The sequence below is a fragment of the Crotalus tigris genome, unplaced genomic scaffold, assembly GCF_016545835.1.
Source record: "Crotalus tigris isolate CLP2741 ecotype Arizona unplaced genomic scaffold, ASM1654583v1 scf7180000019031.1477733, whole genome shotgun sequence".
Classification (NCBI taxonomy): Eukaryota; Metazoa; Chordata; class Lepidosauria; order Squamata; family Viperidae; genus Crotalus; species Crotalus tigris.
Genome location: NW_024097335.1, coordinates 767,145 through 783,366, shown reverse-complemented (window position 1 = coordinate 783,366; position 16,222 = coordinate 767,145). Strand labels below are relative to the sequence as shown.

The following is a 16,222-nucleotide window of genomic DNA, read 5'->3' as shown; positions in this document are numbered from 1 at the left end:
GCTGGAACCATGAACTATGCACTAGCCTAAGATTCAGTAATTAAAAAGCAGGAGGAACATGGTAATTCTGATTAGAGAGCTATCTGAGAACACAGCAGTCGTACAGTATGTCATCAACAACTGAAAATGTATTTTAGCAGTGGCTGGGTATGAGATGGAGACTGTTAAAATAACTTTTAGGTTTCACGGTTACATGAGGTAAGAGAAGGATTACCACTGACATGATTGCAGTGTTCCAGTATCTCAGGGGCTGCCCCAAAGAAGAGGGAGTCAAGCTATTCTCCAAAGCACCTGAAGGCAGGATAAGAAGCAACAGATGGAAACTCATCAAGGAGAGAAGCAACCCAAAACTAACAGTTAGAACAATTAATCTTGACAGTTGGAACAATTAACCAGTGGAACAACCTGCCTCCAGAAGCAGTGAATGCTCCAACATTGGAAGTTTTTAAGAAGAGACTGGACAGCCATTTGTCTGAAATGGTACAGGGCAGGGGTGTCAAACTCGTGACGTGTCGTGACGTGTTGTGACTTTTTTGCCATTGCCGGCAATGGGGTGGACGCAGTTTCGCTATGATGCATCCATCCCGCGGGCTGGCAGTTTGATACCCCTGGTATAGGGTTTCCTACCTGAGCAGGGGGTTGGACTAGATGACCTCCAAGGTCCCTTCCAACTTTGTTGTTGTTGTTATTATTGTTATTTTCTCACCCAAAGCAATGGTATTTAAATGTCCTAATTAGGGAGCTCTCCCAAATACAGGTAGTTGTTGACTTACAACAGTTCATTTAGTGACCATTCACTTACAATGGCACCCAAAAAAGTGACATGACCTTTTTTCACACTTACGACCGTTGCAGCATCCCCCTAGGGTCACGTCATCAAAATCCAGACGCTTTCATGTTTGGTGGCTATGTAAGGAAGCACAGAGATATTGGCGTATGGTTTGGGAATGGGTAACAGAAATGAGTATGCAAAACATCCAGTATAAGCCTGAGACATTGTTGTTAGGAATTCTTGAAAATAATGTTAGTAAAGAAGATATATATTTATTTACTCATGTGGTTACAGCGGCAAGAATTGTATTCACTCAAAATTGGAAAGCTACGGCTATACCTAGTGAGGAAATCTTAATTCATAAAATTATGCACTGTGCAGAAGTAGATAGGTTAACTAAGAGACTCAAAAATCAGGATGAAACGGATTTTTACCAAATTTGGAGTAAATTTTATAGATGGTGAGGGAAAAAATATGGAAGTCATTGTAATGAGATAAGTTAAGATTGAGATTAGAGTGATGTTATTGTAAAGTTTTTTTTTCTTATATTAGTAGTTAATTGTGAATATGAACTGTGATGTATGTCAAATCTGATTTACCATGCTCAATGTTTTTAATTTTTGTTATTCAATAAAAAATATTTTTATAAAAAAAAAAAATCCAGACGCTTGGCAACTGACTCACATTTATGACGGTTGCAGAGTTCCAGGGGTCATGTGATCCACTTTTGCGACCTTCTTATAAGCAAAGTCAATGGAGGGAAGCCAGATTCACTTAACAACCGTGTTACTAACTTAACAGCACAGCGATTCACTTAACAACTGTGGCAAGAAAGGTCGTAAAATGGGACAAACTTCACTTAACGAAGGTCTCATTCAGCAACAGAAATTTTGGGCTCTGTTGTGATTATTAGTTGAGGACTACCTGTATTCTTTCAAATTTTTACAGGAAAAAAAAACCCTTTTTTTAATCATTCATTTTAAAAGCTTCACTTAGCAACAGGAATTTTTGGGTTCAGTTGTCGTAAGTCGAGGACTTCCTATAAAGAAAAAAAAATCAGCATCAATATATCAGGGCACAGATTTCCCTGAGATATTACTAGAAAATATAACATATTCCTTATATTAAATCGAATTGAATCAGATCATGTTCAGATATATCCTTGGGAGGTCGCCCAGTTCCGTTCCTCTGTTTCTGTCATCCATTTTTTGTGTGTGTGGCTGTAGAATTGTATTGATATCCTTTCTTTTAGCGCACATATATTCTTTTAGTTTATATATTCATTTTCATTTGTTTCGTTTTGTGTCTGACTGTGGGCCTTATGGCCATAATAAAAATGTGACTTGATTTAATATGTTGGTTTACTACTCGAAAGCCCATCCACTGAATTTTCAAAACAAGGACAACTGTTTTCTAAGGATGGCTGTTAACACTACAGGCAGGGTAGTAAATGGAATTATTCCCAGGAAATGCCATATTGTGGCTGTTTATAGTAATGCACTGAATAAACAGTTTGCATTATGTATCCTTGCAAGATGGTTATTGGTTGAAAGAGGGCAAAGAAATATTCTCCAAAGCACCCGAAGGCAGGACAAGAAGCAATGGATGGAAACTAATCCAGGAGAGAAGCAACCTGGAATAAAGGAGGAATTTCCTGACAATTAATCAATGGAACGGCTTGCCACCAATAGTTGGGGGTGCTTCATCCCTGGAGAATTTTTAGGAGAGACTGGACAACCATTTGTCTGAAATGGTAGCGTCTCGTGCTTGAGGAGGGGGTGGACTAGAAGACCTACAAGTATAGTATAGGAGGTACCTTACTCAATAGTAGTAACTGTGAGAGGGACCTCGGAATCCTAATGGACAATCACCTAAATATGAGCCAGCAGTGTGCTGCAGCTGCCAAAAAGGCCAACACAGTGCTGGGCTGCATTAACAGAGGGATAGAATATAGATCACATGAACTATTAATACCACTTTACAATGCCTTGGTAAGGCCACACTTGGAATACTGCATCCAGTTTTGGTCACCACGATGTAAAAAAAATGTTGAGACTCTAGAAAGAGTGCAGAGAAGAGCAACAAAGATGATCAGAGGACTGGAGGCTAAAGCATATAAGGAACAGTTGCTGGAATTGGGTATGTCTAGTTTAATGAAGAGAAGGACGAGGGGGACATGATATGTTCCAATATCTCAGGGGCTGCCACAAAGAAGAGGGAGTCAAGCTATTCTCCAAGATGTATGAAGGCAGGACAAGAAGCAATGGATGGAAACTAATCAAGAAGAGAAGCAACCTAGAACTAAGGAGAAACTTCCTGACAGTTAGAACAATTAACCATTGGAACAACCTGCCTCCAGAAGCGGTGAATGCTCCAATACTGGAAGTTTTTAAGAAGAGACTGGACAGCCATTTGTCCAAAATGGTACAGGGTTTCCTGCCTGAGCACGGGGTTGGACTAGATGACCTCCAAGGTCCTGTCCAACTTTATTATTATCATTATTATTATCATTATTATTATTATTATTATGGATCATCGCACAGTCAGCCAGATGTTCAGACTGGATTTGGCATTTTGTCTACCTATCGAGTCCTTACCAGGACCTGGGAGAGGCAGATGTGGATGTTTGATGGTATTACAGATATCGTCGCAGGATGGAAGCAGTTCCTAATAAGGCCGCCTTTTGCAATTGACTAATAGCGAATTTGTCAATGCCAATGGTGTTAAAGTGGTGCTCCAGTTGTTTTGGGATTGCACCCAAGGAGCCTATGACTATTGGTACTACCCTTGCTTGCTTTTGCCACAGTCTTTCTATTTCTATTTGTAGGTCTTTGTATTTTGTTATCTTCTCCAGTTCTTTCTCGTCTATTCTGCTATCTCCAGGCATTGCCACGTCCACTATCCAGACTTTTTTGTCTTTCTTATCGACAATTGTTAAGTCTGGGTGTTATGTTGCAGGTGCTTGTCTGTTTGAATTCTGAAGTCCCAGAGCAGTTTAATTTTATCATTTTCTATGACTTTCTCTATTTAATGATCCCACCAGTTTTTGCTTATAGGCAAATGATATTTTTTGCAGATCTTCCAATGCACCATTGTTGCTACTTTGTCATGCCGCTGCTTGTAATTAGTTTGTGCAATCTTCTTGCAACAGCTTACCAAGTGGTCCACTGTTTCTTCAGCTTCTTTGCATAGGCGGCACTTACTGATTATCATTATTATCATCATCATCATTATTATTATTATTATGAATCATCGCACAGTCAGCCAGATGTTCAGACTGAATTTGGCATTTTGTCTACCTATCGAGTCCTTACCAAGGACTTGGGATAGGCAGATGTGGATGTTTGATGATGATGATGATGATGATGATTATTATTATTACCATCTCCAAGGTCCCTTCCAACTCTGGTATTCTGTTATTCTGTTATGAATAATTTAATCTGCTATGACTAATTTAATTCCGTTTAACAGAATTAAAACGGAACATCGTTTTGTAGGAAAAGTGAATCTGGTTGTTGGGAAGAGTGTTTGGTGGATACTCTTTGACAGGCACCTGTCTTTCTTTTCTAGACGGCAGTTTCAGATCCGTCTGACAAATCAGAGGCAGGTGGACATCGGGAGAAGGGGAAACCAGATCACTGTTCCACAGAGAACGTTGCAAAGGTAAGCTGTTGGGGAAAAATTTATTTTCGTGTATTTATGTAAGATATTTACACAGCTGGCTTTCTTGCTACTGGGTGTCTGACAAGAAACTAAAAGCAGAAAAGAAAATAACTCTATTTTTTTTTTAAAAAAACACATAGGATCGTAGTCAATCAATACATCATAGGCCAAAGGTCGAAATAGATTATTCCAACTTTCAGTCAATATGAAGCAGCAATTAACCGACCAATCACGCAATGGGGCTGACCAAACACCCCAGCCTAAATGTCTGAGACAATTTATAATTTCTTTCTTTGCTTACACAGGCGGTCCTTGACTTACAACCACAATTTGTTCAGTGAGTTTTGCCCCATTTTACAACCTTTCTTGCCACAGATGTTAAGTGAATCACTGCAGTTGTGAAGTTAGTAACACGGTTGTTAAGTGAATCCAGCTCCCCCATTCATTTTGCTTGTCAGAAGGTTGCAAGAGGGATCACGTGACCCCGGGAGACTGCAGCCGTCATAAATGTGAGTCAGTTACCAAGCGTCTGAATTTTGATCACATAACCATGGGGATGCTGCAACGCTTGTAACTATGAGAAACAATCATATTGTAAGTCACATTTTTCAGTGGTGTAACTTCAAACAGTCATTAAATGAACGATTGTAAGTTGAGGACTACCTATATTAGGTTTCTTCTTTGCTCTGTTATATCTTCAGTTATTCCTCCCCTAGCAATTCATAGCATCTTTTCGATGCTATGCAACCGTTTTTACAATAATGAATATTGAGATTCTAAATCACTTCAGGAATGGCTGGTTGAGCAGAGGTACCTATAGGGAGAAGGGGATTGTTGTTGTTAGTTGCGAAGTTGTGTCCGACCCATCGCGACCCCATGGACAACGTTCCTCCAGGTCTTCCTGTCCTCTACCATCTTCTGGAGTCCATTTAAGCTCACGCCTACTGCTTCAGTGACTCCATCCAGCCACCTCATTCTCTGTCGTCCCCTTCTTCTATTGCCCTCAATCTTTCCCAGCATTAGGCTCTTCTCCAGTGAGTCCTTCCTTCTCATTAGGTGGCCAAAGTACTTGAGTTTCAACTTCAGGATCTGGCCTTCTAAAGAGAAGGGGATTAGGGAGTGGCAATTGATGAGAGGAGAAATGCTTATCTTCCCTTCCATTTTCCCACTGGTGGGATTCAAACATGTGAACTACCGATTCTCTGTGTGGATGCCACTTCCGGAAGTCCATTCTGGGCCTGGGCAACAAAAAATTAGCTACTGCTTCTGCCAAAGTGGTGCGAACCGGCTGAATCCCACCACTGCATTTTCCCGTTAATACAGAGGTCCCCAACCTTTTGGGCACCAGGGACCGGTTCCATGGAGAGAGGATTTTCCATGGACCGGAGGGTGCGTGGTTTTGTGTGCTGCCTGCACCCCACGGATGGATCTTTGCTTGTTTGTGCGGACCAGTTGCTGGCATGCCACGGCCCGGTACTGGTCCATGGTCCGGGGGTTGGGGACCCCTGCCTTAATATATATTCACAATATAAATTGAAGGAATAATTAAAGGGAGAATATACAGACTTGTCATATTCCTTTGCCACAGTGGAGCTAGTTTGTTACTGTATGCCCTATTGTGGCCATATTGTGTCTTCCTGACCCGCACAGAGGCTTTGTGTGAGGAGAAGATATCTTCTCAGTGGAAGGGTAGAAGTGGACATGCTTTGAGTTCCTTGTGGCTCTCTGAGCTGGGTTGTTTTCTTGCAGATGTTTCATTACCCTGCTAAATAACACCATCAGAACTGATGATGTTCTCCACTTGGGCAATGAAACATCTATAAGATGATGTTACCTAGTTGGGTAATGAAACTTCTGCAAGAAAACAGCCAAGTTCGGAGGGCACTAAGAACCTTATGGTTCCAATCTGAGCTACAAATCTTCTCTTTCTCTTTCTTTTTCTCTTTATTTTCCTCTCTCTCCTCTCCCATCTTTCCTCTCTTTCCTCCTCCCCTCCCCTCCTTTCTCCTCTCCTCTCTTCTCCTCTCTCTCCTCTTCCCTCCTTTTCTCTCTCCTTTCCCTCCTATCCCCTCCCCTCCTATCCCCTCCCCTCTCTCCCCTCCCCTCTCCCCTCCTCTCTTCTCCTTTCCCCTTCCCTCCTTTCTCCTCTCCTCTCTTTCCTCTCCCCTTTTTTCTCTCCTTTCCCTCCTATCCCCTCCCCTCCTCTCCTCTCTCCCCTCTCCCCTCCTTTCCCCTCCCCTCCCCTCTCTTCTCCTCTCCTCTCCTCTCTCTCCTCTCCCCTCCTTTTTTCTCTCCTTTCCCCTCCTATCCCCTCCTCTCCTCTCTCCCCTTTCTCCTCTCTTCTCCTCTCTCTCCCCTCCCCTCCTTTTTTCTCTCCTTTCCTCTCCTCTCTCCCCTCCTCTCTTCTCCTTCCCCCTCCCCTCCCCTCCTCTCTTCTCCATCCCCCTCCCCTCCCCTCCTTTCTCCTCTCCCTTCCTTTCTCCTCTGTTCTCTTCTCTCTCCTCTCCCCTCCTTTTCTCTCTCCTTTCCCTCCTATCCCCTCTCCCTCCTTTCTTCTCCTTTCCCCCCTCCCCTCCCCTCCTCTCTTCTCCCCTCCCCTCCTCTCCTCTCCCCCCTCCTTTCCCCCCTCTCCCCTCCTTTCTTCTCCTCTCCCCTCCTCCTCCTCCTCCTTATGCTTTGAGTTAGCAGGATGAGGTCCTGAATTGCTTGAATCAGTGCTTTTCTCAAGGCAAAAACTAATGTATGGACAGTATCATTTTGCAGTTGTTTTTTCTCTTTAGAACTCTGTTTGCCTCTATTAGCAAATAATGGGCAGTTTCCAGATAAGTGGTCATGAAGACAGAATGCTCAGGGAGACATAATTACTTTTATATTGACATAGTAATGATCATTGTAACTGTGTATATCTCAGCAGTGAAGGTGAATGGACGTATAGGTTAATAACACTACTTCTTATTGTCACAGTTCTTCTTCTGTAATAAAGACTAGTTTTCTAGCCAGGGTGAAGTTAAAAACTAAAGTTTTCCATTAATGCAACATGTAATATTTTTATAGGTTTAGAGTTGGCTAAAATTTTTTTATTTCAGTTCTTTCTTAAGTGCTGTAAATGAGTTTTGACTTCCCGGTCCTTTTTTCCCTCTTCTTGGCTCCTTTCAGAATAAAAGAAAAATATGATGTATATTGTAATATCCATAAAAGGAATATTTAAGTCACAAGGAAAGAAAATAGAAGCCGGTGGGTTGAAATGCTTATAAATCATCTCAAGGTAGAACAGAATAGAATAGAATAGAAGGGACCTTGAAGGTCTTCTAGTCCAGCCCCCTGCTGAAGCAAGAGCACCTATACCATCTCAGACAAGTGGCTGTCCAGTCTCTTCTTAAAAATCTCCAGTGGTGGTCGTGCAGAGAGATAAAAGCATTCTGGATTAAGATATGGTGGAATATCCAGAGAATTTTTAAAAGGAGGGTAAAATTTACTCCACAATTATTTTTGTTAGGTATAGTTATTGATTGTGATACAAAGGAGGTTATATTGATGTTAAATTTGATTACAGCTGCGAGGCTGTTAGTAGGACAATATTGGAAGAAGGAATCTTTGCCTACATTGCAGGAATGGTTTCTTAAAGTGTCTCATTTGGCGGAAATGGCAAAGATTTCGGCTTTCTTAAAGGGTCAAACGCAAGAGAAATTTCTTGCTGTTTGGGATAAATGGATAAAATTCATACAATTTAAATTTGATATAAAAATACTATATAGTTTTTTCATAATTTTTAACTTTATATATATATATATTTTCTATTTTATATTCTTTTTTTTATAAATATAAATTTTTTTAACTTTTTTTAATTAAGCCTATATTCTGCTCTGGGAGGCCCTGGGGGGGGGGAAGGGGGGGTTTGGGTAGGGGTGGGGGAAGGGGTTTTTTGTTGGGTAATGTTTGTTTTTATTTGTATATGTTGTTTTTTGTTTTTGTATTGTCTTTTATTTTCTGTAAAATTTATAAAACTTTTTAATAAAAAAAAAAAAAATCTCCAGTGATGGAGTGCCCACTATTTGTTCCACTGGTTGATTGTCCTCACTGTCAGGAAGTTTCTTCTTAATTCCAGGTTGCTTCTCTTTTTGATCAGTTTCCAACCATTGTTTCTCGTCCTTTCCTCTTGTGCTCTGGTGAACAACCTGTCCCCTTCTGCCTTGTGGCAGCCCCTCAAAAACTGGAACACTGCTATCATGTCTCCCCTATTTCTTCTTTTCTTTAGACTAGCCAAATCCAAGTCCCGCAGCCGTTCTTCGTATGTTTTAGTCTCTAGGCCATCGATCATCTTAGCTGCTCTTCTCTGAATTTTTTCCAAACTGTCAACATCTTTTCGGTGATGTGGTGACCAAAAATATTATCTTTGCTTTAAAAATATCACTATGGAAAACGCAAATTATTTGTGTACAGAATGTTACTGCATGATAAAATCTCTGGCAACACTTCAATGTCAGTTACAACAACATTAGCCTACTTCAGCTACTCCAGAAATGGTACGTGTGGTTAGAGTTGGTTAGTGTCAGGATAGGAGACCACCAGAAAAATCCATAGGCTGGGAAATAAAGAAAAATAAAGAAAAAAAATCAGATGAAACAATGACAAAGAAATGTCATTGCTAAGAAAATACCTGGACAATGAATTGCTATTATTTGAAAAATGTATGTGTTATTAATACAGTGGGGACTTCAAGGAGGGGCACAATGGCTCAACAGTTAAAAGATGCTGAGCCTTGTCCTCTGGAAAGCTGAAGGGCTGTGTTTGAGACCCGAGCATTATGTGACAAGGTGAGCTCCCATTACTTGCCTCAACTCCTGCTAGCCTAGCAGTTTGAAAGCATGCAAATGCAAGTAGATGCAAATGACTTTAAAAAGCCTACATGTAAGACAGTTCGGATAATGATGTCAGCTTCCTTTGATGAGAAGAGCAGAAGAAAATTAAGGTGGAATTAGGGGAAGGTAATGTTGCTTCATTGCTGAGAGCCGCTTTGGGAAAAGGCCATGCTTTGTCCAGTATTATTTTGGGGGGAGATCGCTTTGCAATTTCATTTTCCATCCCTGCTGTAGGAACGGATACTCCATGCACAATTGATCTGCTTCTGCTTGGTTTCTATTATACTAAGAGGGCACATAATAATGAAAGAAAAGCAGTGGCATCTTTATGGGTCATAACAATTGTAGGCATAAAATGCGAGGCAAAAGCGCCTAATCACAATCGTAACTGTGGGTCCACTTAAAAAGGCACCCAATCATATTGAATGAGATAGCAAACTCCTTATATTTGTAACATATGAACTAAAAAGGGAAGATGCTAAGGATTTTTTTTTTAGTCATTTGCATAATTTTGGTGGCAGATGCTGGTCATTGCTCTGAGCAAATCTGCACCCAGGAAGTGTTCAGATAGGGAACAGGCCTTGGACTGCACCGATGTCGCTTGGCTGGATAAAAATAGGCATTTGGCAAAAAAAAAAAAAATGTATTCCTTCCTAAAAAAGCAGATGTTGTGTGAGAAAAACAGGACTTCTTTCTGGGCACTGTTTTCTCGGTGGAAATGTTTCCAAAGCTCCAATTAAGAAAACAATAGCTAGGATGGGAAAGAGAAACATTAGATTGTTGGCAGTTGGGATGGATGTGTTCCATCTTTGGGTTCCTGGGAAACGGAGCATCCACGCCAAGTCCAAAAATGCTATAGAATTCTTGAAGCTTGGCATTCAGACAAATCAGCCATCGATAAACATATAGAGGAAAACCACATTTACACACCATTTGAAGGAGACAATAAAAGCTAAGAAACAAAAAGACCAGAGTGTATCCTTTCCAGCAACCAACACCCAGTTAAGCAGGGATTAACACCAAACAAACAATTAAGCAGAAAACAATACTTTGTCAAGGAATGACCAAGGAGAAGTCCACCACTTCACCGACAATGGCAGGGCAAGCTCTTATATGTAAATAAGGAGGAAACCTCACCGTCATTCATGCTGATGATGTTCTCTAGTTGGGTAATGAAAGGTCTGCAAGGAAATCTCTAAGCCAGAGGTTCTCAACCTGTGGGTCGGGACCCCATTTGGGGTCGAATGACCATTTCACGGGGGTCGCCAAACAATGCAGTCTGCCATTTTTTCCCCTTTTCCTTAGCTGTGCTACTCCCTTTTATTCTATTGGCTTTTGAAAGCCAATAGAATAGACTCTCTTGAATAGAGTCTAATTCTATTGGCTTTCAAAAGCCAATAGGAATTGTCCAGGCTGTCTCTGCCCTGCTGAGCCTGCCAAAAGTCCCATTCTGCAAACGGTGCTGCACCAGTTGAGTAGTCCTCGACTTATGATCGGTTGAGTAGTTCTCGACTTACGACCGGTTGGGGGTCGCGGCATTAAAAAGGTTGAGAACCACTGCTCTAAGCTCAGAGAGCACCATTGATTCCTTGTGCATTTATTTTATTAGATTTCTTCTCAACTTTCCCTCCAGAAGCAAACTCCAAACCCAAAACAGTGTACATAGCACCCCCTCATCTGTTCCCCCCCCCCCCGTATTACAATCTTTTAGGGCAGGATGCATTAAGAGATAGCGATTGGCACAAAGTCATCCAGGGAATTTCCATGAAAGCAGGTGGGTCTGATTGATCCAATCAACATCGATGAAATATACAGATTACCCTCGACTTATGACCACAGTTGAGCCCAAAATTTATGTTGCTAAGTGAGACAGTTACCAAGTGAATTTTGCCATATTTTACAATCTTTCTTGCCACAGTTGTTAAGTGAATCACATAAGTCAGGGGTATCAAACTGCCAGCCCGCGGGCCGGATGCATCACAGCGAAACACACCCACTCCAGCTCCAGCAATGGGGAAAAAGTCGCGCTATGTTGCATACCCGTTGCGAATTTGACACCCCTGACATAAGTGAATAAGTTGTTAAGTTAGTCAGACGGTTGTTAAGTGAATCAGGTTTCCTCATTGACTTTGCTTGTCAGAAGGCCACAAAACATGATCACGTAGACACTGCAGTGGTCACAAATATGAACCAGTTGCCAAGTGTCCGAATTTTGATCACATGACCATGGTCAGGGGTAGGCAACCTTGGCTCTTTTATGACTCGTGGACTTCAACTCCCAGAATTCCTGAGCCAGCATGGGGGAAACTTTGGCCCCCTCGTGACTTGCAGACTTCAACTCCCAGAATTCCTGAGCCAGCCATGCTGAGGGGAAAGGGAGAGTTTCCAAACTGAGCCATGCTGGCTCAGGAATTCTGGGAGTTGAAGTCCACAAGTCATAAAAGAGCCAAGGTTGCCTACCCCTGACCATGGGGATGCTGCAATGGTCATTAAGTGTGAAAAACGATCATAAGTCACTTTTTTTCAATGCTGTTGTAACTTCAAAAGATCACTGAATGAACTGTTGTTATTTGAGGATTACCTGTACTAAATTGCCTAAGATTTTCCTAACGTCATAAGAGCTCTAATTATTAATTCTGAGCTTTCCAATCCCTGTGTTCGTCATGATTGCTTTCCTATTACTTTTCAACAAATACACAGAAAGCAAGATTTCTGAAATGGCACATCCTGCATATAATTGTCTTATTTACATCACTGTACCCATCTTCGGATCTCTTTTGATGTGTTTTGAATTTTTACGGTGAGTTGAAAGGCAATTATAATTGAACAGACTATGCTCAATTGCCTTTCCTTCTGTAGCTTTCAATGTCAACTGCCGAATCTAACTACTAAAGTCAAGTACTATTTTGCCCTTTTCTTTAAAGGTTAAATTTGGTGTTTTCATTGCAGCTTCCTGACAGAGCAGTCCCGTAGATTAAAACCTAGAACCACATAGACTAAAAAAAAAAAAAAAGAAAAAAAATTCATCTCAATTTTTTAATGCTATGGAAAACAACTAATAACTCTAAACACACAGCACCAGAGACAACATCTTGCCCACAGACACCCACAAAGTATTTGTTGTTTAGAAACAGCAAACATTTAAAAATAGTTCTTTAAAATAAACAAAACCTATAACATTTAAAAAAATGCAGCCTTGGAAATAAACATCATTGGTCTGTAGCCATTAGAGAAATGAGCTGTTTTAAATTGCTAATATATACCCATGGAGAAATCATAACTGTATCGGATCTAGGGTAGTCTCTTGATAAAATGATTTTAAGCACAAAAGATCTTTTGCATGATGTTCAGCTGTTCTTCTGTTTCCAACAGAGAATTTGCAAAGCATCTATGGATGGAGAAGTATATATTCTCTGGATATTTACTGGTCCTTGGTCGCGGTTTAGAAGCCCTGTGACTTTAGAGCCATGCCACTTTAGCTGACTGTGTTCAGCAGGTCAGCGGTTCAAATCTCACCGGCTCAAGGTTGACTCAGCCTTCCATCCTTCCGGGGTAGGTAAAATGAGGACCCAGATTGTTGGGGGCAATGTAAATATATATATACATTGCTTACTGGTGTACACCGCTTAGAGAGTGCTTGCACTTAAAGCGGTATATAAGTCTCATAAATAAATAAATAAATAAACGGTCTCGTATTACTTAAGAATGGTGTAATTGTCATGAGAACAGCTAAAATTGGCGTTGTTACAAGTGTTGAAGGAAAAGTCTTCATCATGGTTCAGTCCAAGCCAGGAATAAACAACATGGTGACTGCTTTAGAAAGAAGGTTGCAGTTTATTGAAGAGGAGAGCCATACAGAAAGATGGCTCTGGAAGAAAAGAAAGGGCACATGTAGGGAGTGGGTTTTTATACCCTCTGGGGCTCTTGAGATTATTTCCTGTTCCTGTTTGAGGCTTTGTATTTCCTGTGTCCCTTTGGCATCTGTGGGTTAATCCTGTGGGTTAATCTTAGAGTTTGGGTGGGCTATGCAGATTTTAGGTGTCTTTGTCTTCTTAATCTTCTAGCTGGGGGCCTCCAACCTTCCTGGATTATTTACATCTGCATTTCTACATAGCTGGTTTCTGCACGGGGGAGGGAGACTTGGGACTATTAAGAAAACTGGGCATGCTTTTCTGCCTCTTTAAAATCCTTTGAGGAAATATATTTTTCTGCCCTTTTAATATTTCCTTCTCTGGGGGGCTGACTTCCCACCCAAGGTTATTGAGGTTATGTACTAAGCTTAATTGGGAACAGGTGCAGGGAGCTGCCCTGTAACAGTCAGCAGACCACGTGGCCTGCTGGGCCAGACTTGTTGTCTGCAAGGGCTGACTAGGATGCATTTGAGCGGGAAAATACGTTGCATTCATTGGCTGACAACACCCCAGGGTGAATGTATAAAAAGGGGCGGAGTCATCTTGTTCTGAGTTCTTTTGGGGATTGGCAGCCAGGAGTGGGGGGAAGGGAGAAAGAAGGAATGGTTTTCTGGAGGTGTTTGAATGTATATGTGCACACGGAAGAATACCCATTGCTTGCTTGCGTGGGGCTGTGAGCTCTTGTGCGTGTGTTGGGCTTACTTTTCTCTCCGTTGAATTTCATTTTGTTCAATAGGGCCCAGTGTTCAAGTCTGTCAAAATCCATCTGGCTCTTGTGTCTATTTTCTGGGGTGTTGGCTATTCCTGCCAGCTTAGTGTCTTCTGCAAATTTGATGAGTTCCCCTTCTATTCCCTCATCTAAATTGTTTATGAAAATATTGAAGAGTACTGGGCTTAAGACGGAAACTTGGGGTAACCCATTGCCAAGATCCCTTCCAATTCAGTTATTCTTCTGAAGCCTAACACCCTCATAGTGGTTTTTTTTAGGAAGAAGGCTGTTTTTTAAGAGATAAATATAAAAGGGGACCAGACAATCAAATGAAAATAGCGTAAGGTACTACATTATTTGTGTGTCTGTGTGTTTGTATATGAGCGTGGGGAGAACTCTACTATGGTCACATCCAAGTACAAGCTTTTTTGCGGAGGAAGTTAATTAATAAAATATACCTACCCCTTTTTTTGTTTCAAGTTGGAATTATTTTAAACAATAGAATCAGTGGAATAGTTTCTGGATATGAAAAAGCAAGGGATGCTATTTATAGATGATGGAGAAGCTGGCTAAACCGCTAAGCGTGATCTGTTTTCCTGTAGGAAATTTTCTGGGACTTTCCTGATTAGTAGGTGATATTGTCTGAGAGAGACTTAAACATCTTAATAATATGCAATTTGTGTCTCTGCAGTTGAGCAGAAATTACAAGGGTAAATAGAGAGGGGAGGAAGTGATCCAATCCAAAGTAAGGGGGAGAGATCCACTAAATTAGCGGCCTTTCAGAATTGAACAGATAATAGTCACAATTCACCCAAGTTAAGTCACGCTAACTTCAGTGCCAGAGGTTTAAGCACAAGGTAGATAGTTACCATGATTGTTATGTTTGGTGGGCTTTTATAGCTGGATAGGTTTGAAACTGAGGTGTATTGAACCTTCAGGCTTAAATTATCATCCTTATTTTGCAAAGACCCAGCTGTGTTTGCATTAATGCTAAAAAAGCTGGAAGGTTCAATCAGAATAGAGCTGGAAGGGACATTGGAGGTCTTCTAGTCCAACCCCCTGCTCAAGCAGGAGACCCTATAACAGGGGTGTCAAACTTGCAACGTCATGTGAAGCGTTGCGACGCATTGCGACTTTTTTTCCATTGCTGGCAATAGGGTGGGTACGGTTTTGCCATGACGCATCCGGCCTGCGGGCTGGCAGTTTGACACCCCTGCCCTATAACCTTTAAGACAATTGGCTGTCCAGTCTCTTCTTAAAAACCTCCAGTGATGAAGCACCCACAACTTCTGAAGGCAAGCTGTTGCACTGGTTAATTGTTCTCAGTGTTAGGAAGTTTCTCCTTAATTCCAGGTTGCTTCTCTCCTTCACAAGCTTTCATCTGTTGTTTCACCCCTGCCTTGGGGTGATTTGGAAAATAAGTTACTTCCCTTGTAGTAACCTCTCAGATACTGGAATATCTCAAATACTGGAATGCTATCATGTCTCCTCTAGTTCTTCTTTCCTCCAGACTAGCCAAACCCAAATCCTGCAACTATTCTTCATATGTTTTTGTCTCCAGGCCTTTAATCATCTTAGTTGCTCTTCTTTGCACTTTTTCCAAAGTCTCAACATCTTTTTTGTAATGTGGCGATCAAAACTGTATGCAGTAATCCAGGTGTGGTCTTAACTGAGGCTTTATAAAGTGGTACTAATACTTCACATGATTTTGAAAGAAAAGAAAAGAAAAGAAAAGAGAATGGCTGGAATAAAGGAGTAAAGATGGACTCAATTATAGTGAAGGTGTGTGCACAGTTGGAAGACTTAAGTTCTTCAACAGTTTGAAGATCATGTGAAGATCATGTGCTATAACCTGCCTTGGTAAGACCACACGTGGAATCACCATGATCCAAATAAATATTGAGACTTTAGAAAGAGCACAGAGAAGAGCAACAAAGATGGTTAGGGGGCTAGAGTCCGAAACATATGAAGAACATTTGCAAGAATTGGGATTGTCAAGTCCAGGGGTAGGCAACCTTGGCTCTTTTATGACTCATGGACTTCAACTCCCAGAATTCCCAGACTACAGGAACCATTTGCACTTCAGTGTGAGATTCAGGACTCATCCCGAGGATACAGGTAAACTTCCAAATGGCCTGAACGACTGTCTAAAATAGGTGTAGGCAACCTCGGCTCTTTTATGACTCGTGGACTTCAACTCCCAGAATTCCTGAGCCAGCCACGCTGAGGGGAAAGGGAGAGGTTTCCAAGCTGAGCCATGCTGGCTCAGGAATTCTGGGAGTTGAAGTCCACGAGTCATAAAAGAGCC

The 16,222-nt window shown here is 41.4% G+C and overlaps 1 protein-coding gene across 10 annotated transcripts in view; it reads left to right on the top strand.

The window, feature by feature from the left end:
• Nucleotides 1-16,222, top strand: part of LOC120314980 (disks large homolog 2-like) — an 899,194-nt gene that overhangs the window by 154,182 nt on the left and 728,790 nt on the right. For all 10 annotated transcript variants that reach the window (XM_039358594.1, XM_039358591.1, XM_039358596.1 and 7 more), the window contains one exon: nucleotides 4,343-4,435. In XM_039358594.1, coding sequence (XP_039214528.1) covers nucleotides 4,343-4,435 — 93 coding nt within the window. The remainder of the gene's footprint in view (nucleotides 1-4,342; nucleotides 4,436-16,222) is intronic.